Source organism: Onychomys torridus, chromosome 14 (assembly GCF_903995425.1).
Source record: "Onychomys torridus chromosome 14, mOncTor1.1, whole genome shotgun sequence".
NCBI classification, from domain to species: domain Eukaryota; kingdom Metazoa; phylum Chordata; class Mammalia; order Rodentia; family Cricetidae; genus Onychomys; species Onychomys torridus.
In genome coordinates, this window is record NC_050456.1 from 21,166,525 (window position 1) to 21,192,838 (window position 26,314).

The window sequence follows — 26,314 nt, forward strand, 5'->3', positions numbered from 1 at the left end:
TGCCTGGCTACTGGCCAATCAGCATGTTATTTATACAGAGCGCTATCCACAGCAAGAGGCCAAGGATCATGTTAGTCATTTTCCTCAGTCCTGTGACGGAATACCTGACAAAAGGCAATTATGAGGCAGAGAGAGTTTGTTTGTTTGTTTGTTTGTTTGCTACAGTTTGAGTAGATTTTGTCCATTGTGGTGGATTTTGTCCATTGTGGTGAGGAAGGTGTGGCAACAGAGTGTGGTGTGGCTGATCAAAGTGCATCCACAGTCAATCTAGTTTATCCAATCTGAGACCTTTGCACAGGATGCTGCCCACATTCAGGGTGGGTCTGCCATCCCCCATAAGCTTCCATGGAAACACCCTCCTAGCCACAGCCAGAAGAGTGTTTGCTAGGTGGCTAACCAGTCAAGTGACAATGAAGATTAATCATCACCAGGGTGAATAAGAAAAAGAATGATTTTAGTCCAAGGGTATGTGGTTTCTTAATCAAATAACGCATGGTACCGTTTAGGCAGTGAATAGTTCCAGGGATCTGTTGAACCACATTATTATGTACTTCAGAATTGCCAAAAGTAGTTTAAGTGTTCTTACCCTAAAGAAATGATGAGTGTCAGAGGTGATGGATATGCTGGTTAGCCCAGGTTAACCATTCTACAACCCACATGTGTATAAAGTGAAGAAAATGTGCTGTGTGCAATGCTATACTCTTCTCACAGAGATGTTTTCCTCTTATTTCAGACAACCTAATGAGGCCTCTTTTGAATTATGGTATTGCTTGGTGAGTGTATTTTTAAAATTTTGTATTTTCTGAAGAGTGCTATTAACTTGTGCAAGCGAGTTATAATTTTGGATTGCTGTTGCAGTATGTCTATGGGATTCTTGGTTGAAGAGACTGCACCACTTGTTTGGAGGGGCCTTATGGTGATGTCAGCCATTGAGAAACTATTGAGACAGGTAAGCATTAAGTATTTAATGTTACATTAAGTATTATTTTACTTTGACAGAGTTGTAGTTAATGCATTTGCCAATGGAAGAATTGTTAAAATTTGCAGCCAGCACTGAGATATCTGACTGACAAAGAAATCTGCTTGATATTGGAATGTGTAGTGACTGTGGCACTGAGACCGAATTTCACTGACTTGATCTTCCCACTGCGAATGAGCGTAACAATCTGTTGTTCTACTTGATATTGTTTTCTGAGTCTCTTGTAGGAAGAGCAAGTCTGTTTAGGTTTATGGTTAATCTCACGGTGGTCAGTAATGAATTATAGGGACCGTGTAGAAATTCTTCAGATGTGGATGAATATATAGAGAGCCAGGACGGTTCCTGTGATTTAAATTCTATCACAACAGTTGTGACCGTTATTATTTTTACTGTATATGGTTCTGTGGTTGTTTTTTTTTTTTAGTACATGTTCTGTCAACTTCATTCCCAACAAAAGCTATCAGATATGATTGCATAATCACAGTTTACCAGGTGGGCTATATTTCATTTATTGTTTGCTTAGAATAAACTACCTTTTCTCGGTAGATGAGAGGTTATAATTGTGTTTTAGGTCAATGTAAATCTGTCACACCGGTTTCCGGTTACTCCTTATTTGTTCACAGTCTACATTGGGTCAGGCATCACACTATGGGTTGCCCACTATGGGATGTACAAATGATGAATATTTCTGGCTTTATTGTCGGATGGTTGTGTGACTGATGAAATAGGCCATGATCTCTAAGACTCTGTCTTTGTAACACTTGTGCTAGTGAAGTTTTGGAAATGTCCTTTTTGATCATTGGACCAGAGTTCTCCTACTGTTCCCAGTGTTAAGCCTTTGGCTGCATCTCCTCCTGTTTCCACCCAGGTCCTGGTGGTTAGTGTAGTTGTGGGACCCAAATGCCTCCTCCTCCCCAGTTCCTCTGTGCCTGTGACCTCTGTCTGTCAGAGCCCAGCCTTTCTATTCTTTATTGCTGAATACTGTCAGAAAATATAGAATAATTGTGTTAATTGCCTGCATTGCACAAATTGGATCTCCAAAGTTAGTCACCATCTGAACACTTCAGTCAGCTGATTTTACTCATTCTCAACATTTGGCAAAAGCTCAGTTTAGAAATCTTTTATGAATTTGGGGAAAAGAAACAAGTTGAACAGTATGTGAAATTTGGTCATTGTAATCTTTTATTACCTTTTAAGGTAGGCTGCAGCCTGTGGCAATGTCTTCTTTATCCCTAATATTAGTTATTTGTTCATTTTTCTCTTTTATTTTCTATTGTTCATAATCTGTGCTTCAAAGAACCAATGTTTGGCTTTTAAAATATTCCCTATTCTGTGTTTCTACTACTTTATTGCTTCCTGGTTTCCATCGTTTTCCCTGCTTTTCATCATGGCGGGCTTAATTTGCTGTTGTTTTTCTACTGCCTGAAGGTAGACTCTTAGATCTCTGGGCTTTAATGACTTATCATTTTCAACGTTGGTATTTGTTTATTTATTGACTTTTTGTATAGCTATGAATCTGTATGAATTTATGTGCACTCTGTATGTACAGGAGTCCATAGAGGCCAGAAGAGGGTATCAGATGCCCTGGAACTGGAGTTATAGGTGCTTGTGAGCCAGCATGTGAGCACAGGGACTCAAGCCCAGGTCCTCTGCAGAAGCTGTCAGCAGTCCTAGTGAGAGTCCTCTCTGCAGCTCCTGGAGAGTTCTTTCTAAAACAGAAGCAGTTAGCTGGGCAGTGGGGGCGCACGCCTTTAATCCCAGCACTCAAGAGGCAGAGTCAGGCAGATCTGAGTTCGAGGCCAGCCTGGGCTACAGAGCGAGATCTAGAACAGGCACCAAAACTACACAGAGAAACCCAGTCTTGAAAAACCAAGAAACCAATAAACAAACAAATAATAAAATAAAATAGAAACAGTTAAGGATGTACTGTTATCACCACACTTTGCTTTGAATCTCATAAATTCTTATTTTCTTTAGGTTTTCACTGTTATTCAGTTCAAATTAATTTCTAATGTCCTTTTATTTATGGATATATGTAGTATGATCAATTTCTAAACATTGCTGAATTTTCCTAAGAGTTTAATCATATTTGTTTCTAGCAAAATTTCTTTTGGGTAAATTTCCTTCACAATCCTTTAACAGGTTGGGAGATGTTGTGTGGGTCCGTGTATGTCCATCTTTGTTGATACTCTGTGTGTTTTGGCTAGTTAGGATTATAGTTATCATGGCTAATGTTCTCTATTTTTCATTTAGATTTGGTTTATTGACAGTATTGTTCAAATTTCTTAAGTCTTTATGGATTCTGTTTGCTTTGTCATTCTATAACTTTGTAACTAAAAGATTGAGATATGCTTTATGTATTTGAAATTTTATTAGATGTACATATTTAGCATTGTTATACCTTCCTTGTGAACTGACCCCTTTATTGTTATGAATTGGTCCTCCATGTCTCCGGCAAACTTATTTTGAGGTCTGCCTGATGCTCACACAGGAGAATGGACACATGTCTCGATGGTTAATATTGACTGCCAAGATGGGATCTAGACTCGCAGAAGAGACGGGCTTCTGCGCATGTCCATGAGGCCCTGCGTAGATTAGCTGGTTGAGGCGGGAATACCCACACTAAATGTGGGCAGCATCATCAGAAGGGCTGGGTGCCCGGACTGAATGAGAAGGGGAGAAGGAGCTGAGCACAAACACTGATTTTTTTTTTTTTTTTTTTTCCCCTGCTTCCCGACTGTGGTTTCAGCATTCCTAGCTGCTTGAATCTCTTGCAGCTATGACTTCCCCAGCGCAGTGAGCCGGACCCTAGAAGTAGACACCCAGATAAACCCCTCTTCAGGTGTCAGGTGCTTCATTGTTCCAACTGATACACAGTCTTCATGTAATTAAACAAAATTCCCTTCCTTTTTATTTGACCTCTCAAAGCCAGCTCATTGAGCCACACCCTCCGACCCTCGGATCATTAAACATCAGTTTGGTTATATTTAAAGGGGGTCAGTAGACATCTAGCTGTGTCTTAGTGTTTTATCCAGTTTAATAATTTTTGCCTTTTAATTGGATGCTGAATTTATACATGGTGTAATTGTTGCTATGATTGAATTTAAGTCTCCTATTTTGACTCTTCCCATAGTTGTCACATGTATTTTTTACAAATTAATTTTATATTTTTGTGTTGTTTTGGATAAATGAAATAATTTTCTATATTCATTTGAATTCTCTTCAGTTTTTTCTTTTAAGATTTATTTATTATGTATATATCATGTAAGACTGCAGGCCAGAAGAGGGCACCAGATGTCACCACAGATGGTTGTGAGCCACCATGTGGTTGCTGGGAATTGAACTCAGGACCTCTGAAAGAACAGTCAGTGCTCTTGACCTCTGAGCCATCTCTCCAGCCCAAATTCTCTTCAGTTTTACCTCCTGGTATTATTATTATCACTGCCTTAGGGTTTATAATATGTTTCCTTGGGTTTTCAAAGTCTTCAAGTTAATATTTTAAAAATTCCATTTAAATTATTTTTAGGTTTAATGGTTAGTATTCTTCTCTAGCCATTTTCGGGTTATATTTTATTAACTTATCACTGTTTCTTCAAGTAATGTCAGTACAGCTGAGTGTGGAGGCAGGAAATCCAGTGTTTGCAGTTGTCCTTGCTACAGAACATGTCTGAGTCTGGCTCCTGAGACAGGAGCCGAGAAATGAGCAAACAAACAGCCCTGACCCTGTGCATTATAAAGTGAAGGTTTTTGCAGCAATATAGCTCAGTTTGCCTTTTACTGTACTTCATAATATTGTGATATATTTTTAATGTAATACAAGAGTAATATTATAAAACACTGCTATATAATATTCTTAGTTGTATTTTAAATTAAGAATACAATTTCTTATATTCGTTAAAAGTTTTTTTTTTTACTTCAGTAATTTTTACTTGTTTAGGTCTGAGTTTTATTCAGTGTCTCTTTTCTTTACACTAGGAATTTTCTTTTGTATTTGGTGTTTATCTGCTGCTGACATTTCTTCTCATGGCTCACTTATTGGGAATGTATTTTTTCTATATTTTCACTGTATCTAGAATTCTGATGTGTCACTATTTTCTCAAGGTCTTAAGAGATGTTCTGTTAGTTTCTGGCCCAGGTCTTTTGTGAGGAGAGATCTTCTATAGTTTCTCTAATGTTATCATGTGAGCACTGTATTCTTAGGCAGCTTTCTGGAGTTTCCTTTTAACTTTTTTTTTTTTTTTTTGGTAGTTTATCTTTAACTCTTTATTCTCACCTGCCCCATAAATATTGACATCCTGGATTTAAGTCCACAGAGCAGTAGACTCTGGCCTCATCCGCACGTTTTATAGTTGTGTAACTCAGCCATACTCCTCTGAGCTTTGTTTTCTTCATTTGTAACATGGGCTTAGTGTTAGCTGCCTCACTGTGAAGAGTATGTGGTTAAATATGTATTACACTCGGGAAACACAGCATCATAGAAATGTTCATTGATGTATTTTATCAATCACTATGTATCTTTCTCTTCACGTTTAACATGAACAACATGTTGATGGCCTTTTAGGATTGCTTCATCCCTGGAACAAAGTCAGGTTCTTTCTATGAGGTTCTGTTGTGTCCCCAGTACTTGAGGACATTTTGAACCTGAGGCAACTTCCACTAAATTTTCTTTCAAATTCCTGGGACTACTCTGGTTGTATGAATTCAGAGTGGAAATGTGCACTGCCTACTTGTGGTTCATCCTAATAAGAAGATGCCAAGATTCTGTTTCCTTCTACCAAGGCAAAGGTTGATAGATGGATTTTTTTTCTCTCTCATTTTTTAAAAAAAATCTAAACATAACTGAAATTATGTCACTCTGAAGGCCTGTAGCCTACAAGGACAAGCCTATCACTGGAGCCAGAGTTAGAAGGAGCAGGACAGGAAGTCCAAAGGGAGAAGATCCAGTCAGTTAATGAGCGAATCAAGGAAGTTAAGTTCTGTTTTCTGTAAGCCACAATGTCAGGGGGAATCCAGCGCCGAGGTAAAAGTGATTGGATCAAATAATCCAGACTCTCTCGTGATGTGGAACGGTGTGAGAAGTAGCAAGTAAATTAGTTGTGTTCACAGAAGTAAGGGCATTAGAACCCTGAGGCAGTTTAGAAAATATGTAGAGTTAAACAGAATTTGGAAGTGGGGCTGTGTGAGGACGACGGTCAGGTCTACCACACCGAGTAAAGAGTCAAGGAGCCGAGGCACCAGGCAGTGGAGCAGGAACAGGTTGTCAGAGAAACTGGGGCGCCCAGCTAAGTGTGAGTACTACCGATGCATGGGATAATTTAGGGCATGTCCATACTTTAAAAAAAAATCTGATATTTAAACTTGATGGAGTTTTCTGTAGTTTTTCTTCTAAATCTGGCACCCTTAGTAGGAAGTGATCCTGTTAGTAAGGGAACAATGAAAGAGGTTGGGAGGAGCTGGGAACGCTGTTTCAGCATGGCAGAGTCCCCTGAGAACCAATTCAAAGTTGCACCAAGGACGGTTATGGAGCTCAGAATGCAGCCAGGAGTCACTGCGATGCCCTGAATGCCAATGGGGGGGTGGGAAGAATTCCAAGGGGGTGGAGCCCTGCCAGCCTCGTCCTAACTCAGTGAGGGAGGGTTTGCCAGTTAACCAACTTACACCAACTTCTGAAGGATACCTTTATCTCCAGCATACAGAAGTGGTAGGATTGGAAGTCTCTTGGTTTCAACTTGCTGGTTTCTAATACCCTATCTGTATAGTTTCACCGTATCTTCTTGGAACCTCACCAGTCAAAAGGAAGGGAAAAGATTGGTAAACCAATACGGTGTAAGTGTGGAATGCATCTGTGACGCATTGCAGAACAGCATGTTGGGATATAAAAAGAGAAGTAGAAAACCAGGCAGATAAATGCTGGAATGTCATTTCAGCACAGAACTTATCACTGTGTGTTTCTTTTTATTCTCCACATAGTGAAATAATTTTTTTTGTTTTCTGTTTTGATCTTAATCTTTAAAGGCAGAAACATTTAGTGTGTTTCACTCAATGAGTAACTACTGGTTTTTAATTTCTCTGTTAATATTTTCAAGGAAGTTTTTTTTTGTGTGTGTGTGTGTGTGTTTTTTTTTTTTTTTACTTAGAATCTTTGAGTTTGGAAATGTAGGATATTGGAAAAATAATTTCAGTCATTAGAGAAAGAGGTTGAGAAGGGAAAAACTTCAAAGGCTGGTGGATGGGGACCCCCGCTGCGGCGCAGCACAGACTCGGAGCCCAGGGATTTTGGCAGCATCTCCAGTGGCTTTAGTTCAATCTCTGGTATCCCAAATGTGGAGCAGATGCCAGTTCCCTTCTCCAGGGCTCTGATAATGGCATGTAATGAGCGGCTGTTTCCTAGCAACAAGAGAAGTGGTTCACTTTAACTGATCTGGCAGTAGGAATGAGACATTTCCCCTTGATAGTTGGTGTTAGTGATTTCCCTGACAATGGGATTTCACTTTTGAATAAGGAATGTTCTCAGCCCTGGGTTCCTAAAGAATCTTGCCTTTGAGTTGGGCTAAACTCTCCTTAATCCTGTATAAAATGAAAAACGAAAATGTTTGAACTCCCCTGAGTACCTCTCTTGGGAAGAGCCAAAGGAGGCCGATACATAGTTTTTCAAATGGCAAGTGATTATACAAGATGCTCTAATAGGAGTGTTTTTCTCAGTGTTTAATAGGATAATTAACAATCGAGCTCCTTTCTGTATTTAATGTTTGCAACAATGGAGGTTTATTAGGTAATGACTAATACGTTGTGGAAATAAATATGAATAAAATTTTATTACCAATACCATTTCAGTATAAAGTCTGTATAGCAAAAGCATGTATTACTCAGTTGATGCAAACTGCTGTCTGAATCAGATCCATTATTATACCCATAGATTAAAGGCAGGCACCTATTAGAGTTCAGCTTAAGGTTGGTAGTTGTAAATATTTGCATTTAACTGAGTCAGATTCTGAAAGTCTTCCCACTGGACAAATAGTAACTGTGGGACCCCGTTATGATATATGGAGGTAGAAAACATGGCAGCATATGGCTTTCCTTGTTGTCCTTCATAGTCAGCCACGTTGTAAGGAAATTCCCCCTTTGTCTCCTTTTGACATATAAGTAGTACAAAACGTTTTGATATACCGTAAGTTTCAAAGGTTCTTTAGACAACTCAGCAAAGAGATACAATATTAAATGATATTTTTAAGATAATTAAGTTGGCTGTATATAAGTACAGGAGAATGTATTGCCTTGCAGGGACAGGTTCTCTGAGGCTGATTCGTTGGCTTGTGAAGTCATGGGTGCCATCTTGATCAGTCTAGGGCATCTGACCATGTTCATTCCTCCTTGCATGTTTACTTCCTCAGGTATTCTGAATATTTAAAAGGAACTTTGTGGGTCTCTGTGAAGCACTAAGTATCAAGATACTACAGTCCTCCCTCTTCCAGCTGAGCTCTGGAAGTAACAGACATGGTGTGGCACCCAGAGACACTGGGAGTGTGCCCAGGAACCTCACAGGTGTCCTCATGACACTGGTTAGAGCGTGTTAAAGTACAGGAGTCACAGCTAACCGGATAACACTACTTGCTGTTCTGGCAGAACAATAATAGCTCTTTAGGTAGAAAAGGAAAAGAAACTGAGGTGGGGAGACGCTTCAAGGGTCAACTTGGCAGAAGGGTATGGGCGAGGAAGCAGAAGAACCACAAAATCATGTCTTCATGTATGTCATATGCCATTTAACACATAGGTGATGATTTTCAAATACAAACATAAAAAACCAAGAAGAATTAAGAATACTGATTCAGTTGGACAGAGAATAGTCTTTCAGCACTTAAAACTGGTGGTTTAAAGAATAAGATCTTTAAAAAGTAAAGCATGGCTGGGCAGTGGTAGCGCACGCCTTTAATCCCAGCACTCGAGAGGCAGAGGCAGGCAGATCTCTGTGAGTTTTAGGCCAGCCTGGGCTACAGAGCGAGGTTCAGGAAAGGCACAAAGCAACACAGAGAAACTCTGTCTCAAAAAAAAAAGTAAAGCATGGTTTCTAAATAGACTAGCTTAATTACTCCTATTAGATTTCTTTGGAAACAATCTAAGGCTAAAGAGTCAATTGTGCTGAGCCCGGTTATGAGTTTCCCCTTCTGTTTTGAAAGTATAGATTAGATTAAGACTCTAGAAATGGATTATGACTAAAGCCATTCTTTGGGGTCTTGTTTGTTTTGTTTTGTTTTTGAGACAGGGTCTCGTGATGTGGCTCTGGCTGTCTTAGAACTCACTGTAGACCAGGCTGGCCTTGAACTCACAGAGATCTGCTGCTGATTATCACTGCCTCCTGAGTGCTGGGATTAAAGACGTGTGCCACCACGCTCAGCTTCTTTGAGATATTTTTAAAAGGCAGCATTACCAGTAAGAAGCAAGTTTGATGAATCTTTCCGATATTGTGCATTCATTCATTAACCAAGTATTTATTTTGCCAACAGCAGATAATTCCTGCTGTGCTTTTAATGTCCTAAGATTTTGTCATCCTCAGCAGTTGACATTTGATGTTCACTTACTATGTTTTTTTTGGGTGTTGGGTAGATGCCAAGGATGGAAGAATGCACACGACAGTTAATAGACATCCCAGTTGTGTTACAAACCGGTTTTGACTTGTGACGGTGACATTTATGTAGACCGGGAGCCTGATGACTTTCACACACTGTTGGATAGTGTTTCATTCAAGGCAGTCTAGGTTGGACTTACGGAGCAAGCTGTCACAGCATTGACCAGCCCGGCTGGTGGGATTGCTGTAGGAGAACAGACGTTGTACTCTTATTTAGATTCCATGTCAGAGAAGAAACCCTGTGGTCAGCTTCCCAAGAACAAGTTGTCAAAGGAGTTAGAAGCAGCCTATTAAATGCTATTATTTCTTCCTCTTAAAATGCCTTTTCTCCTGTGAATTATTGGAGATGACACATGAGAGCCTTCAAATCGCCATGATGATGGCTTATAGATGTAGTTTTGAATTCTGTACTGCAATGTTTTGCATGTTACTATAACAGATTCTAGAATCACAAGCTACTGCAGTGTTTTTGTTTTGTTTTTTTAGGCTGGCACCAACTGTTTACAAGTCATTGGTGCCAAATTGCTTTACTGTTAGAGTAGATCTGCCATCCCTTCACCAATTTACATCTGTCCTCTGGCCCCATCAAGGCAGAGTAGAGACCCCTTTTACCTAGTAAAACTGACACTTGAGATAGGTAATTTTTTACCAAGGAAGCAGTGGAAACAGAGCAATCAGATGTGGAAAAGGGAGTGACCCTGGCTCTGGGTGCTTGGGGGTTGGGGGGGGGGGGGTGGGTGCCGTCATTCTGATCGCCAGGCACTGCTGCTCTGTGTTTCCACATGGCCTCACATCAGTCCCACCTTGGGCTCCTTTAGAGATGAAGGGACTTTCCTCTTCTTGGCCACGATGTTCTCCGTAGGCTTTAGGTCTCTTGAGAGGCACATCTTGTGCACTAATACTAACATGTCACCTGTTTCCCACTTGGTATGTTGGTAGCTGTTTCTTCACACTGACTTCTGTGGCGATGTTGACTGCCTTACCTAGTCTTCAGCTGCACAACTTCTTACTACCACATTGTGTTTTTTCCCTGGGTCTTTCCCGAATTTCCCAGCCCAAAGTGTTTGCTTGTCTTGGGTAATATTGCTGTGGCAAATACGTTCGGAGTCGTAGGTAGGCCTTTCCAGCCTGTGAGCTCAGGGGTAGGTGTGCTTTCCCATTGTTGGCATGAGTGCTTCCTTACACAAGTCTGCCAGGAGACTGGAGTGAAACAAAGACTGTGCTCTCCTAACAGGCCTGCATGTAGAAACAGAACAACAAAGCAGGGAAATCCAAGTTAACCGTGGTGATTTCAACTCTGCAAACCTTTTCCTGTTCCCTTCTTGCCTATGCACCAGAGCAAAGTAATGACCCAGAGGTCATGGACAACCGCTTCCTGTTAATGGTAGGTTGTAACTGCAGCTCTAATGTGAGTGGGTAGCATACCTGTTTTTTTTTTTTTTCCCCTTGAGAAATGATAAAAATGGCAGTCTCTTATTTAATGATGTTCAGCAGTTAGAATGAGTGTAAAACATAGCGTTGTTAGGAACTGTACCACACAATGGAATATTCTGATCAAAGGAGAGTGGAAGGAGTAGCCATAATTCATTAGCATAGATGCCAGGAAGGCTAAAATAATTTCCCTTTGAGATGAATCATTTTAAAAAGTAGACTAGCTGTCAAGCCTTTATAATAGTCCATTTCTCCCTTGGATGTGTCCAGAAGAATTCCTCACTTTCCCAGTCAGTTCTTTCCTTAGTATAGACGTTGAATACCTTGGAATGGTTTGAGCTGAGTCTGTGTGGCAGGAATAATATGTCTTGTCTGCTGCAGTGGTAATGAAGAAGTCTCATGAAGGTCATGAAAGATTACTTGCTGATCCTCAGGAAAGCGTCTCAGAGCTGTAGTCTCTGGTGGACAGGCAACGGCTTACCTTGTCTCTAGGTGCAGATGAGGGATCAGAGTCAGATGTCTTAAGCCTGCTGTAGTTGCTCAGACTGCATGGAGTCTTGAACAGATCCCACATAGGCCTTGAGGAGTTATGACTATTGGGGATGTAATAGGACTGGAATGCTTTTTTTACTTAGGCAGATACATTGATTTCCATGCTTAGTATTTCTGAAATTAGAGTGAATTGTGTAATTAATAACGTCATGGCATTGTCTCAGTATCACTTCATTTTCTTTTAATTTTAGTTATTATTTTCTTTCTGGGTGCTGCATAAAATAGTTGTATGTTTTAAGCCCATGGTTTTTAGCTATAATGAGATACAGTATCTATTTCTGGTGAGTATTTGAATGAGGATAGACATATACTTTGATCTTTATCACTTGTGGTAGTTCTGTTTCTGTTGCTTGGAGAGCTTGGGGAAGAAATGGTTTATTTGTCATAGTCTTTCACATCACAATCCATTATCAAGGGAATCCAGGGCAGGAGGTCAAGTCAGGAACCTGGAGGCAGGAACTGAAGTAGTAACCATGGAGAATGACTGCTAAACTGGCTTGCTCCCCCTGGATTGCCCAGCATACTTAACTTCTTCCTTTCCAATTTGTAGCTCCTTGATCTCCTTCAGTTATCTAATTGCTCTAGCTAAGACTTCAAGTACTATATTGAGTGGACAGCCTTGTTGTGTTCTTGATCTTAGTGGAATTGCTTTGAGTTTTTCTCCATTTAAATTGATGTTGGCCATAGGCAGACTCATTGAAAATTGCCTTTATTATTTTGAGGTATGTCTCTTGTATCCCTAATCTCTCCAGGTCTTTAATAATGAAGGAGTGCTGGATTTTGTCAAAGGCCTTTTTTATATCCAATGAGATGATCATGTGAGTTTTTTCTTTCAGTTTGTTTATGTGGTGGATTAGAATTATTGATTTTCATATATTGCACCATCCCTGCATCTCTGGGCTGAAGCCTACTTGATCATGGTGGATGATCTTTTCTATGAGTTCTTGGATTCAGCTTTCAGGTATTTTATTGAGGATTTTTGCATCTATGTTCATAAAGGAAATTAGTCTGTAATCCTCTATTTTGTTCAGTGTGATTTGGGTATCAGGATAACTGTGGCCTCATAAAATGAATTAGGCGATGTTCCTTATTTTTCTATTTTACTGGAATAATTTGAAGAGTATTGGCAATAACTCTTCTTTAAGAGTGTGATAGAATTCTATGCTAAAATTGTCTGGCCCTGGGCTTTTTTTGGTTAGGAGACTTTTAATGATTTTCACTAGGGGTTGTAGGTCTGCTTAAATTGGTTATATGATCTTCATTTAACTTTAGTAAGTGGTACCTAGTGAGAAAATTATCCATTTCTTTAGATTTTTCCAATTTGGTGGAGTACAGGTTTTGAAAGTTTGTCCTTAGGATTCTCTGGGTTTCTTTAGTGTCTGTTGTTATCCTAACCCTCTCATCTCTATTTTGTGAATTTGGATATTCTCTCTTTACCTTTTAGTTAATTTGGATAAGTGTTTGTCAATCTTATTAAGTTTCTCAAAGAACCAACTCTTTGATTCATTGATTCTTTGTCTTTTTGTTTGTTCGTTTCTATTTTATTGATATTATCCCTGAGCTTGATTATTTCTTACCATCTACTCTATTTAGGTGTGATTTCTTCTTTTTATATTGTTAAGTTGCTAGTATGAGATCGTGCCAATGTTTTTACATAGGCATTTAGTTCTTTGAACTTGCCTCTTAGAACCTCCTTCATTGTGTCCCATAAACTTGAGAATTTTATGTATTCATTTTCATTCACTTCTAGAAAGTCTTTAATTTCTTTCTTGCCCAGGTTTTCATTTAGTAGTGAGTTGTTCAGTGTCCATGAGTTTGTAAGCTTTCTGTTGTTGTTGATCTCCAGTTTTAACCCATGGTGGTCAGATAGCATGCAGGGTGTTATTTCAGCTTTCTTTATGTTATTATTTCTTTTTGTTGAGATTTGCTTTGTGTATGTCCCATACTACCTATGTTATTTTCCACCTTATCACATACTCAAAGGTGGCCAGATAGATTATTTTTCCCTAAAGCAAATTCTCCTGTTGTCAGTCATTTGAAAGACTGTCACTATTACTTTTTAAGGACAACCTTCTTTACTGTTTTACACATTCCTTCAATTAGTTAGATTTTGGGAATATTGCTATAAATAGAAAAGTTATGGAACCTGGGCCCCAAAGATCCTTTTGCCTACTGTCGACCTTCTCTTACTGATTCAAAACACTGTTACCATTCTATGATTATTCACAGTTGAAAGTAATAACTATATTACTTTCATTCTTAGGTGTTTGGTGGTTATTTCACATAATATTGTTGGTGTTTATAAGTCACCTTACAAAATAAGTGGCAAATGGACATTTTAAAATCTTTTTTTCTCTCTTGTGTGCCTGTGTGTTTATATCCTACCTGTGTGGCCATGTAAACCAAGGTTAGGTCTCTATAGTCACTGTATTGGTAGAGTCAAAGTCTACCAAGTGCTACCTGGATATAGAAAGTATCAATTAAACAGACTGAGTTAATGTATTATCCCTAGGTAATTCTATACTGCTAAAAGTACCCGCTCTTTAAGAAGTATTTGCTATATGCCAAACCTTACTCTGTTTATGTATAGTATTTCTTTTAACCCACAAAATCCTGATAGTACTATTCTGATTTTAGAAATGAGGAAACTGAGACAAAAGAATATACACTAAGTAAACGTGGCAGTGTGCCACAATGTGTCTTACTAGTTCTCTGGGCTCTTAACTGAAACAAACACCTCAAGTTTTAGAAGTTCTAGATTTTCCCTTAAAAGTGTAAAAACACATTTGCATAATCTTAGAACTACAAATGATATTAAAATGATTGAGTTTTCTTTTTGTAATCTGGCTGAAATTTTTGTTTTATACTTAGTAATCTAAAACTTTATGTTTTTGTGTATGTGGATGTGCATGTCATACAATGTTTGCAGGCCAGAGAACAGCTGGCAGGAGTTGGTTTCCTCCTCCCACCATGTGAGAGCTGGAGAGCTGATCAGGCTGTCAGGGGAACCTCCCACCATGTGAGAGCTGGAGAGCTGATCAGGCTGTCAGGGGAATCTCCCACCATGTGAGCACTGGAGAGTGGATCAGGTTGTCAGGGGAACCTCCCACCATGTGAGTGCTGGAGAGTGGATCAGGTTGTCAGGGGAACCTCCTACCATGTGAGTGCTGGAGATCAGGTTGTCAGGGGAACCTCCCACCATGTGAGTGCTGGAGAGTGGATCAGGTTGTCAGGGGAACCTCCCACCATGTGAGCGCTGGAGAGGGGGTCAGGTTGTCAGGGGAACCTCCCACCATGTGAGTGCTGGAGAGCTGATCAGGATGTCCAGCTGCTAGTGCCTTTTCCTGCTGAGCCATCTCTCTGGCCTTGAACTTCTTATTTTAGAGAGTAATTCTGGGAAATACCTTTGTAAATCTCTTTACTTTGATATTCATTATTTAAATACCCCACTTTTATTCTTGACAATTGCATTTTTTTTTTTTTTTTTTTGTTTTTCAAGACAGGGTTTCTACCAGTAGCTTTGCGCCTTTCCTGGATCTCGCTCTTTAGACCAGGCTGGCCTCAAACTCACAGAGATCCACTTGGCTCTGCCTCCCAAGTGCTGGGATTAAAGGTGTGTGCCACCACCACCTGGCAACAATTGCATTTTTATTAACACAGATAATATGTTATTTGGGAGAAGTTTTTATATAGGGGCAAATTATAAAATTATTTCTGTTGTGTTTGACATCAGAAAGTTGATAAATATTTTGTTATTATTTCAGTAACTATAGTAATATAATTCATTTAGTAGCTAGAAGATTAGATTTTATATGTTCTTGCACCAAAAAAGAGTATATACAGTGACGGATATGTTTTCTAGCTTGATTTAATTATTTCAGTGTCAAAATATGTCTATGTTAGAATACTGTATTATACTCCATAAATACATAGTTATCATACACGAAAAATAAATTCACAAAATTGAATTAATTCTTTTTTTACCTTGTTCACTGGATTTGGTTACATAGCGCATAGACACAGTGTGTTTCTTAGTTACCTAGAGCAAGCATCATTCAGAGGGGAAGGACCAATGATAGTAGATACTCATGTATATTGGTTTCATCAAGATTAAAACTGTAATTTTTTTCTTAATTACTGAGATTTCTGAATTAGTACTTTTTCTCTTGCTGTGACAAAATCAACTTAAGAGAGAAAGGGTTTCCTTGGCTCCCAGTGTGATGGTATAGTCAGTCATGGTGGGGAAGCCATGGCTCCCAGTGTGGCGGTGCAGATAGTCATGGTGGGGAAGCCATGGCTTCCAGTGTGGCGGTGCAGATAGTCATGGTGGAGAAGCCATGGCTCCCAGTGTGGCGGTGCAGATAGTCATGGTGGGGAAGCCATGGCTCCCAGTGTGGCGGTGCAGATAGTCATGGTGGGGAAGCCATGGTAGCAGGAATCTGAGGTAGCTGGTTACATTGCAGCAGCACTCAGACCAGAAGGTGATACATTCTAGTTCTCAGCTCACTTTCTTCTCCTTCAGTCCAAGACCCTAAGACCATGGAATAGTGCCATCCACAGTCAGTAACCCTGCCCTAGGTAAGCCTTCGAAGGCAAGCCTGGAGACCACCCTTCTCTAGATAGTATTGACAGACAAGCATGGAGACCACCCTTCTCTAGACAGTATTGACAGATAAGCCTGAAGACCACCCTTGTCTAGACAGTATTGACAGACAAGCCTGGAGACCACCCTTCTCTAGACAGTATTGACAGACAAGCCTGGAGACCACCCTTGTCTAGACAGTATTGACAGACAAGCCTGGAGACCACCCTTCTCTATTCAGTATTGACAGACAAGCCTGGAGACCACCCTTGTCTAGACAGTATTGACAGACAAGCCTGGAGACCACCCTTGTCTAGACAGTATTGACAGACAAGCCTGGAGACCACCCTTCTCTAGACAGTATTGACAGACAAGCCTGGAGACCACCCTTCTCTAGACAGTATTGACAGACAAGCCTGGAGACCACCCTTCTCTATTCAGTATTGACAGACAAGCCTGGAGACCTGCCTCCTCAGTGATTCTAGATCCAGCAAGTTGACAGAATTAGCCATCACTACTCCTATACTGTTCCTAGGATTAATGGAGGTAGATAGCCATTAACACTTCAAAGCAACTAGTTCCTATTGTGTGACATCTTCAGCTAACCCTGCTCACTAGGTTCTTTTCAAATCACTCTGTCCTGTGAATAAGTAGATTCAGGGAGAAGAGATGCTGTGAATAGTTTAGATCTAAGAGTGAACTAGAGGGTACAGTACCCACTGCCTGTTCTCTGACATTGAAAGCCCAGGGCTTCCCTTAGGTTCAAGAATTTGCTAGAAGGCCTCACTGAACCCACTGAAAGCTACTTCTACTCCTACTTCTGGTTTATTAACAGGAAAAAGGATACATATTAAAATCAACAAGGGAAGAGCTGCATGACTAGAGTCTGGTAAATTAGCAGATGCAGATTTCATTGCCTTCTCTCTGCAGCGACGCGTGACGGTACCCACAAGGTGCTGCCAAGCAGAGGAGATTGCCCAGGCCTCGAGCCTAGGGTTGAATTGGAACTCCAGGGCTTGAACATAGTTCATTATTCAGGTGGCTGATCCCGTGTCTAGTCTCCTGACTTTCATGCATTCTGTATGGCTAGCTCAAGGCCTGCAAACAAGCAGAAACTGTAGAGACTGCTGCTGAAGCTGAGCCCCAAAGCTGGTGATCATGTGGCCTTCTCAAGCAAGGTTAAAGTTTTCACTATAGAGAAGTATAGGCTGAAGATCTCAAATCAGAAAAATCAAAATTCAGAGTGTTCCAAAATTCCAAAGTTTTTGGTACAGAAATCAAAACATAATTGCCCAAGTGGAGAATTCCCACCTGACCTCATATGGTAGTTTATAGTGAACATGTAGACATATTAAAACCATTAAAAAATTTTCAGACAATGTATGTAAGGTAGGTGAGAAATATAAATATATTTTATGTTTAGACTGGAGGCCCAACCTGAAGGTCTCATTATTTATATGCAAGTATTCGATACTTTGAAAAAAAAAGTGTGTGTGTGTGTGTGTGTGTGTGTGTGTATGTGTGTGTGTGTGTGTGTTTGTGTGTGTGTGTGTGTATGTATGTATGTATGTATGTGTGTATGTATGTGTATATGTGTATACTTTCTTTAGTCTTACTCCAAGGTTGCTGGAAGCTACTAGAGAAATCTTTATAAGTGCCCTTTGGGTAGACATTAACTTATTAATATGAAGATTTCTATTTACTATATGGCACATTAGTGAATACACAAGATTATGTTTCCTTTTTTAAAAAAAATTTATTTATTCATTATGTATACAGTGATCTGCCTGCATGTATGTCTGCAGGCCAGAAGAGGGCGCCAGATCTCATTACCGATGGTTGTGAGCCACCATGTGGGTGCTGGGAATTGAACTCAGGACCTCTGGAAGAACAGCCAGTGCTCTTAACCTCTGAGCCATCTCTCCAGCCCCAAGATTATGTTTCCTTAATTGACAAACAAGACACAGTTTAATACTTTCTGTTTGATTCTGCTAAGAACTGCAACCACCAGTCTTCTGGAGGCTTCACTTTCTCTCCTTGTCTAAGACGCAGCCATGGGAATACTGCCAGTGTTTAATAGTAAAGCACATTTTGTTAAGTGCCGCCACTGGACTTGGTTAAGGATGACCTTGTTTCCTCTGACCTCGTTTTCAGTGCTTGGCTATGTGTGTCTTTATTATTAGGTCCAAGGTCTGGTCAAGGGATGGTTCTGTGTGTTCACATGGAGTGTTCACAGAGGGATGTGAATATACTCGAACTCTGCTTTGCCATCCTGGTCATCCGAAGTGAAGGACCTGTGGACTTTTGGCAAACATAAGCTAAAGGCTGTTGTTAGGTTGGAAATACGCATGCATGTTTCAACTAGTTTCTGGTGTTTCAACCATTTTATTGCTGCTGTGTGGTGTATCAAGACCTTTCTCGGGTGATATGGTAAAAGAGAGATGAGGAAAAACGCTTTAAAATCTGCTGTCAGGAACACTGCTTCTCACACGGTCCAGTCTGTGATTTCTTAGCTTCATCTGCTTGGGCAGAACAGCAGGGCAGTAGGAAGGTGTGCAAGAGGAAGCCGCGTCTCTCAGACAGGATGCAGAGATGACTTTAACATTGCCCAGCAACCCCCAGGTTTCTTTTGTTCTATTTTTTCTTTCTCTTCCTTAGAAACTGTAAACATTGTTTTTATTACTATTAGTTATATATGTTGTGTGTGTCTGCGTGTGGACATGTGCATGTGAGCACAGGTGCCCACGGAGGCCAGAGATGGCAGAAACCTTGGAGCCAGAGTTACAGACAGTTGTGAACTGTCCTGTGGGTGATGGGAATTGAACCCAGGTCCTCTGGAAGGGCAGCCAGTGCTCTTAATCACTACACCATCTCTCCAACCCTTCTTAGAAGCTTGTTATCCTAGGTAGTCTTCACTTGCATTGTAGGTAGGAATTATTTTTAAATCGTCTTTGTTATTCTGAATATCCATGTTTCTACTTGCCCCTCTACCCCAGACTTTTAAAATGAGTAATTCCATTTTCTGCTTTAGAAAAAAAAAATGTTCATATTTTCTATTTCCAGCAGGCCCCTTCCCAAAATTTCGGTATATGAGTTAATATTTTTAGTCTTTGACTTTGTTCCATTTTACCAAATCTTTCCATCAACATTTGTGCATGAATGTGGCAGACAGCATTGGCTGGCTATGTAGAAGTCACTTCCAACCCTATCTTCCTTCAGAATTTAGTGGAAAGGTTTACTAATATCTCTTTGTGTCTGTCTGTCTGTCTGTCTGTCTGTCTCTCTCTCTCACACACACACACCCTGCTCTTATAACCAAGATAACCATGTGGCCCATTTGTAGCCAATGGTATGGGGGGAGGGGCTCAAGGTGAGTTATTTGCCTTCCTAATAGAGGAATGCACAGTTTTTTCCCTTTATTTCTCCTCCTCCTCACATCTGAAGGTGTCTTAAGACGCAGAAGTTTGTCCCGGTTAAAACAAACACACGAACTAGAACCATAAAGAAGCAGTTCTGACTTGCTGACTTCACTATGCACCAGCCTAATTTTCTGCATTATTGCAAAGGTCTTAAAAGGTTTTCATACTTTGTTTCTCCATCATTTACCATACTTTCATCAGGGTCTCCAAAGATTCTTTTAAAAAATAAAATCCTGGTCTGGGGAGATAGTGGGTAGAATGTTTGCTGGACAGGCACGAGTACCCGAGTTCAGATCCCAGTTCTTACAGAAAAGCTGGATACCCTTTTGTTACACTAAGCAGAAATAGATGGGTCCCCAGGGTTCACTGACCAGCCATTCTGCCAGTTGGTGAGTTCAGGTTCAGTAAGAGACCAAAAAATTAAATTAAGTGGAGAGTGATCAAGTCCTCTAGGTTCCATGCACATGTGCATGTACATGTGCACATATCCTATACACACACCACACCCACACCCACACCCACACACACACACACACACACACACACCCTATACAGTTTAGCTCTATAATGTCTTGTGATTTTTGTCTCTCTCTCCAATCCCCCATAGTTTATCCACTTCCAAAATCCAGACACGTATGTTGAGGCCCAGTGTGCTGAGTCCTAGGTCCCTCCACTTGACACACTGCCTATTCAACAGTTCTCCTTGTCAGTCCCAGGGATGGTTACAAATCATAAAGTCTGGGTGAAAACTCGTCACTGTCTTACACAGCTGAGGTTCCTTCCTGTTTGTGACAGACACTTGGTATTGGAACTGCTCCTCTTTCCTCCTCGTTGCTAATGTTCAGAGTACCCTATTTTCCACCCTCACCACTGCCCACTCATCCCTTTCCTTCACTGAGGTAGCCGTCTCTTCATACCCTTTCTGTGCATGTCTCATGTATGCGGAGCTGGCCTCTCTGACCTTCCCTGTGAAGCTGCTCTCCTGCTTCGGATGCCTCAATGGTGTCTTGTTTCCTGTGCAAAACGTTCTAACTCCGGAAATCAGGCCCTGATCGATCCGGCCGTGGTATAGTCCCCACCCCCACTCCGTCCCAGGGTCTGAGCATTGCTGGTTCTCCGTTCATTTTGCTTCCTCTTTCCTCCGAGTCTTGGCTCTTTCTGAAGTAGTCTGCTGTGGCTTTGTCTCGTCCTGATGTCTCGGCTGGTGTCACCTCCTTTGGGAAGCCTTCTGTGAAACTCTTCCCCCATGTAAATTCTCTTGATGCTTGGGGTGCCTGGAGAGGGGGTATCTCTAGCTTCAGGGGCTCTGCCTTCTGAATCTGGATCTCCCCCCTTTGCTCTTCTTTCTGTCCGTACCTAGTGATGGGCCTGGTCCTCCTGCTTCGTGGCAAGAAGGTCTTGTCTTCACTTCGTGAAACTGGAAACAATATTGTTGTGTTCTTATGTTTCAGAAATTTAGAATTTTCAACAGTTATCTTTTAATTTGTCTTCTCTCTTAATTTAAGCTTTTAAAAATAAAACCTAGACTCCTTTTCTGGCTTTATGCTTCTCTAAGCAGACTGACATTGCCCAACTTGAGAATTGATTTAGTGCCAGAAGTCAGCTGATTCTGTTTGTAAAAAAGAAAGGGGGAAAAAAAAAGGTATTTTCAGCTCTCAGCCCCAGCTACTGAACCTGACAAGTTCTGACATCTCTTCTCTTGGCTGCCTCTCACTCCTTTTCCGGTTTCCATGGAAATGGACATCAGACTACAGAAACATAGTGAGATTCTGGTGGCTAATTGCTATTGCAGATCTCTGAGTTCTGTTTGTCTGTGGTGTGATTATTTCAGTGACTTTGCCTGCTCTGTTGTATGGGATAGTTAACCACACATCTGAGGCAGCTTCTAGGGTTGAGAGCTACATTGTGTGTCCCCAGTGTGCATCATTCTCTGGGGAATTGCAAGCTTGTCATGGAGGGCTCCAGACTTCAAGGGAGGAGGCCTGTCCATCTCCCAGATCTGCTACGGCCTCACTGTCTGACCTTGGTCAGTTTTCTCCTATTTATTCAGTGAGTCGGTTGCTGCCGCTTATCCTCAGGCTTACTACAAGAAAGCTGGAGAAAAGCCACCCTCTGTCAGTGTGTTTTCATAGAAAAGATACAGATACAGTAATAACTAGTTTGAGTCAAGTAAGTGAAACTGTGTTTCTAATCATCTAAAGTGGAGCCTCACTTCTAGTTGTAGCCTTTTCTTTCTGTCCAGTGGTCAGATAGCTTCCTGTTTGTTTTGTTCGTTTGTGGCTAAGGATGCTGTTCTGATGGCATCTGATGCTCTTCCCTCGCTACTTGAGTAATACTACCCCGGTCTTATAGCAAAGTTCTGTGACTAAAATTAGAGTGAAATTGCATGTGCAGTTTCTGTTTAGTGAACAGAGGTATTCCATTGCTTGTTGAATTTGATTTTTCTCATTCAAATGTGAGGATGTCAAAACTGCCTACCTCTGTGATAGGCTTATCTCTGCTAGGTCAAGATTTCTTTGTAACTCTAAATTTAGACCTTGGCAGTCTAGGTTTTGTTAAGTACAAGAAGGCTGACATGTACCTATAAAAAGATTAATATCTGCTGAGCTGTTTCTTCAGCATACAGTGACTGCTGTATATCATCTGAACTTGAGTAATTGAAATTGGGTACGGACAGAGTAAATCTCTCTTTTTGTGTGACTACACAGAATAAAATAATAGGCATATGCTGCTTTCCCCTTAGAGTTGCAAGTATATGGTCATAGCCATACATGTGTTTTGAGAGTTCCCGTCTAAATCAGGGGTCCAGTACCAGAGTCACTACCAGCCCTGCCTAATGGGAAATGAAGGGAAACTAACCTGGAGGTTTGCAGTTTGCATGGACTCTACCTTTACCTGACCAACAGTCTAATGCCTAGCTGTTCCGCTTGTGATCAGGGGTTCCTAACATGGCAGCAAACATGTTTATACTGGTGCACACTCTGTGGCATTTGTTCCACACCTTCCTCGTTTCTGCTGGCCTGGCAGGCAGTCAATCGTTCTAGCACTGGGAGTATGACCTTGTATTCTCACTGGAATTCCAGGTTAAAAGATTTTTTTGTTTTGTTTTTGTTTTTTTTGTTTTTCAAGACAGGGTTTCTCTGTGTAACTTTGAGCCTTTCCTGGATCTTGCTCGGTAGCCCAGGCTGGCCTCGAACTCACAAAGATCCGCCTGCCTCTGCCTCCTGAATGCTGGAGTTAAAGGTGTGCCCCACTACCGCCTGGCTCAGGTTAAAAGATTTGTTACTTACAATTCCTGGACGTAGGGGTCTTAACCATGGAGACAGTCTGTTGCCACTGAGTCAGAGATGGGGAGAAGGAAAGAGGAAGAGGAGGAAAAAGGCCCCACAGTTCTCTCTGGCTGTTGGCTTATGCCATTTGGGAAATGGCATCTACTTCTCATACATAGGCAGCAACTATTACTGAACAGTGACTTTTAAAAAATGCTAAGACTTTAAGAATGAATTTAAATTGAGGTAGCTTTTTTAATGGGAAAAAAAACCCTGATATTTGATGTAGCATGAATTCTAATTGGTCCTAATAATAAAAACCTGGAGCCAGATATTGAGGTAAATGCTGAAAGATCAGAGAAACAAAGGAGGCAGCCACAGCCACCTCTTACCTCACCAACTTCTCAGCCTGAAAGAGGGCCTGAGCTCCTGTCTCCTCACACCTTATATTTCTCTCTTTGCCCAGCCATATCACTTCCTGCTTCCTCCTCCCTAGTGCTGGGATTAAAGGTGTGTGCCACCACTGCCTGGCCTCTATGGTTAACTAGTGGCTAGCTCCGTCCTCTGATCTCCAGGCAAACTTTATTTGCTAGAGCACAAACAAAATACCACCACAAGTTTGCCACGAATTTAATCTCATGTAGACCCTGCAATAGACTTAGGATTTGGTCTTATCAGTTCTTCTGTGGAGTAGCTGTGGGCTTCATTAGATCTACTTTAGGAACTGTTTTTAGATTCACAGCCTCAAAGCAAATGTTTTACTGTGTAAATAAGACACCCCATACTTGTAGTATTAATCAGAAAAAGGTTCAAGGTAAAACTGGACAATGTGCAGAGAGACTTTGGGACACTCAATCCTAAGTGGGGTGTTGCTATCTTACTCGTTCCCTTGGGTTCAGGCAACTCTGCAGAAGAGGAGGCAGAAGGCTTCTTAGAGCGATAGGGGATGGTGACACCAAGGACACAGTGTCTTCCAGACACCACAGGACTGACACACGAGAACTCACAGACTCTGTGGCAGCATGCACAGGGCCTGTGCACATCCAAGCCAGATGGGGTCCCAGCACTGAGAGGAGGAAGTGGTCATGATCTCCCATCCCCAACAAAGAAGCTATTTCCAATTGACAACTGTTTGCAAAGGAAAAATTAGTTTTCTCCAATAGAGTCTCACTGGGTATGCTCAGCAGTAGATGGTCAACAGAAAATGAACTCAATGGTGTCTTTGTAGATTTTTGTCTCTATTGCTTTGTTTGGGCTTTTTTTTTTTTTCTTCCTTAAATGTTATTGGTCTTTGCTTGTTTATTATAGCTTCCAATTTTGTGTTTTTATGGGGTTTGTGTTTGTATGTGTCTCTGTGTCTGTATGCATTTTCCTTTTGCCTTTCCTTTGTTTTCTTTCTATTCTTTTTTTTTTTTTTATAAATTTCCCCCTTTTATTTATATATCTTTACTTTCAAGTATTCATTGAAGAGTCATGTGTGTGGTTCAATGCCTCTGGTTTCTGCTACACCACTGATACTGGCCCTCACTGGTACCCTCTTGGATATCCTATTGTTGTCCTGTGTCATGGAGATCCTGCAGCTTTGGGTCTGCAGGACTGGTCCCTTCAGATCTGCTCCAGCAGATCATAGATGGGATGGATGTTGGGGTGGGCCAACTCATAACCCTGGTTCTGGGCTTGGGTGGTTGCAGGGTTAGTCAGCCTGCCTGATCTCCCCCGTCCTCAGGACCAGTTCTCCCAGTCTTTGTGATGATGTGCAAGGGTCAGGGCCAGATCTCCAGCTTTCATTTCCTCAGGGTCAGCTTATCAACACATACACCATCAAGGCCAGCTCTACTGTGTTGCTCAGACGAGGTACAGGGGCCACTCTCCAGAGTACTGCAGCTGTCGAGGGCAGGGATAGCTCTCCTCTTATGACCTCAGGGCCAAATCTACTCACCACAAGCTGCAAAGGGTGGGGAGGGGGGGACTCTTTTTCCTGTCCATGCCCCCATATGGTCAATGAGGGGCAGGACCAGGTGTCCCATGCTCACATTCTTGGGGCCAGTTCGCTGGCTCCCCAGTCAATAGGGTCAGCTCTACTGTGCTACCCATGCGAGGTGCAGGACCTGTTCTTCTCAGGGCTTCAGCTGGCGAGAGGCAGGACCAGTTTTCCCTATTATTGCAGCCAGTGAGGGGCAGGGCCAACTCTGTACAGCCCTATTCTCTCAGGCTTCAGTGGTATCTGGAGCCATGGACATTAACATAGACCATGGCTGCAATAAGGCCATGAACCCAGACATGAGCTCTGGCAGCATCCCAGGCCCAGATATCACCATGGCCCTGAGTGGCAATGAAGTCATCCACCTCAGCCTGCTCCTCACTGCTTTCACCTCTTCAGATATGCCTCTGTCCAATGGACATGAACCACCCTATCTCTCCCTCCCATACCACACCACATATTTGCTAACCATAATAGTGCCCGACTGACCATTCCAGGCATGTGTGTGAGTTCCCTTGTCCCATTCAGTCTGTCTTGGTGCTGGACAGAACCATGCTTTGACCTTTTTTGATAAATTTAATAAAGAGGTAGAACCTTTGAAGAAAAGCCAAAATCATATATTATGCAAAATTGAAACAGAAAATTCAGCAGAAATCTTTACTGATCGATTAGATTAAGTGAAAGAGAGAATACAAAATATGGAAGACAAGGTAGAGGAATTGAATCAATCAGACAAAGAAAATGCCCAGTCCAAAAAACTCATGGACTATAGTGGAGTAAAACTTGACATTAATAGCAACAAAAGCCATAAGAATAGACAAATTAATTGAAACTAAACAACACACTATTGTATAACAAGTGGGTCAAAGAAAGAAACATAACAATTCCTAGAATTGAATGAAAAAGGAGAGAGATAGAATGAAAGCCATCCCCGTAGTCAGACATTTTCTGTTCTGCAAGCCTCTCCAAAATAACCACACGGAGACTTATTATTAATTATGAAAGCTCAGCCAATAACTTAGTCTTGTTTCCACCTAGCTCTTATAATTTAAATTAACCCATATTTTTGCTAATCTACATTCTACCATGTGGCTTTTACCTCTGTCCCATTTTGTGTGTCAGACTTGTTCTGCATATGGCTGGCTTCTTCTTATGACTCCACCCTTCATCTTCCCAGTGTCCTGTGCCTGGAAGTCCTGCCCAGCTATTGGCCATTCAGCTTTTTATTAAAACAATCACAGTCATATATCCTCAGACAGTGCAGAGGAATATTTCACAACATATCTCAAGAAGAGCGTTTGTAGCATTATGTGCCTAAAGTAATAAAAAATAAATGAAAGATCTCAATAACTCAATGATGCATCTGAAGGCCTTGTAAAAACAAGAACAAATGATACTTGTCCAGAAAAGAAGTAGATGGGAAGAGGTAATGTAAATCAGGGATGAAATTAATGAAATAGAAACAGACAAAGACCATG

General features: G+C 41.1%; 1 protein-coding gene across 6 annotated transcripts in view; it reads left to right on the forward strand.

The window, feature by feature from the left end:
- Nubpl (nucleotide binding protein like) overlaps positions 1 to 26,314 on the forward strand; it is a 198,427-nt gene that overhangs the window by 71,602 nt on the left and 100,511 nt on the right. For 4 of the 6 annotated variants that reach the window (XM_036206084.1, XM_036206086.1, XM_036206085.1 and 1 more), the window contains 2 exons: positions 734 to 773; positions 859 to 949. In XM_036206084.1, coding sequence (XP_036061977.1) covers positions 734 to 773; positions 859 to 949 — 131 coding nt within the window. Of the gene's footprint in view, positions 1 to 733; positions 774 to 858; positions 950 to 6,209; positions 6,268 to 6,691; positions 6,806 to 26,314 lie in introns of those variants that run through there. The other 2 variants (XM_036206090.1, XM_036206088.1) reach the window with 2 other exon arrangements.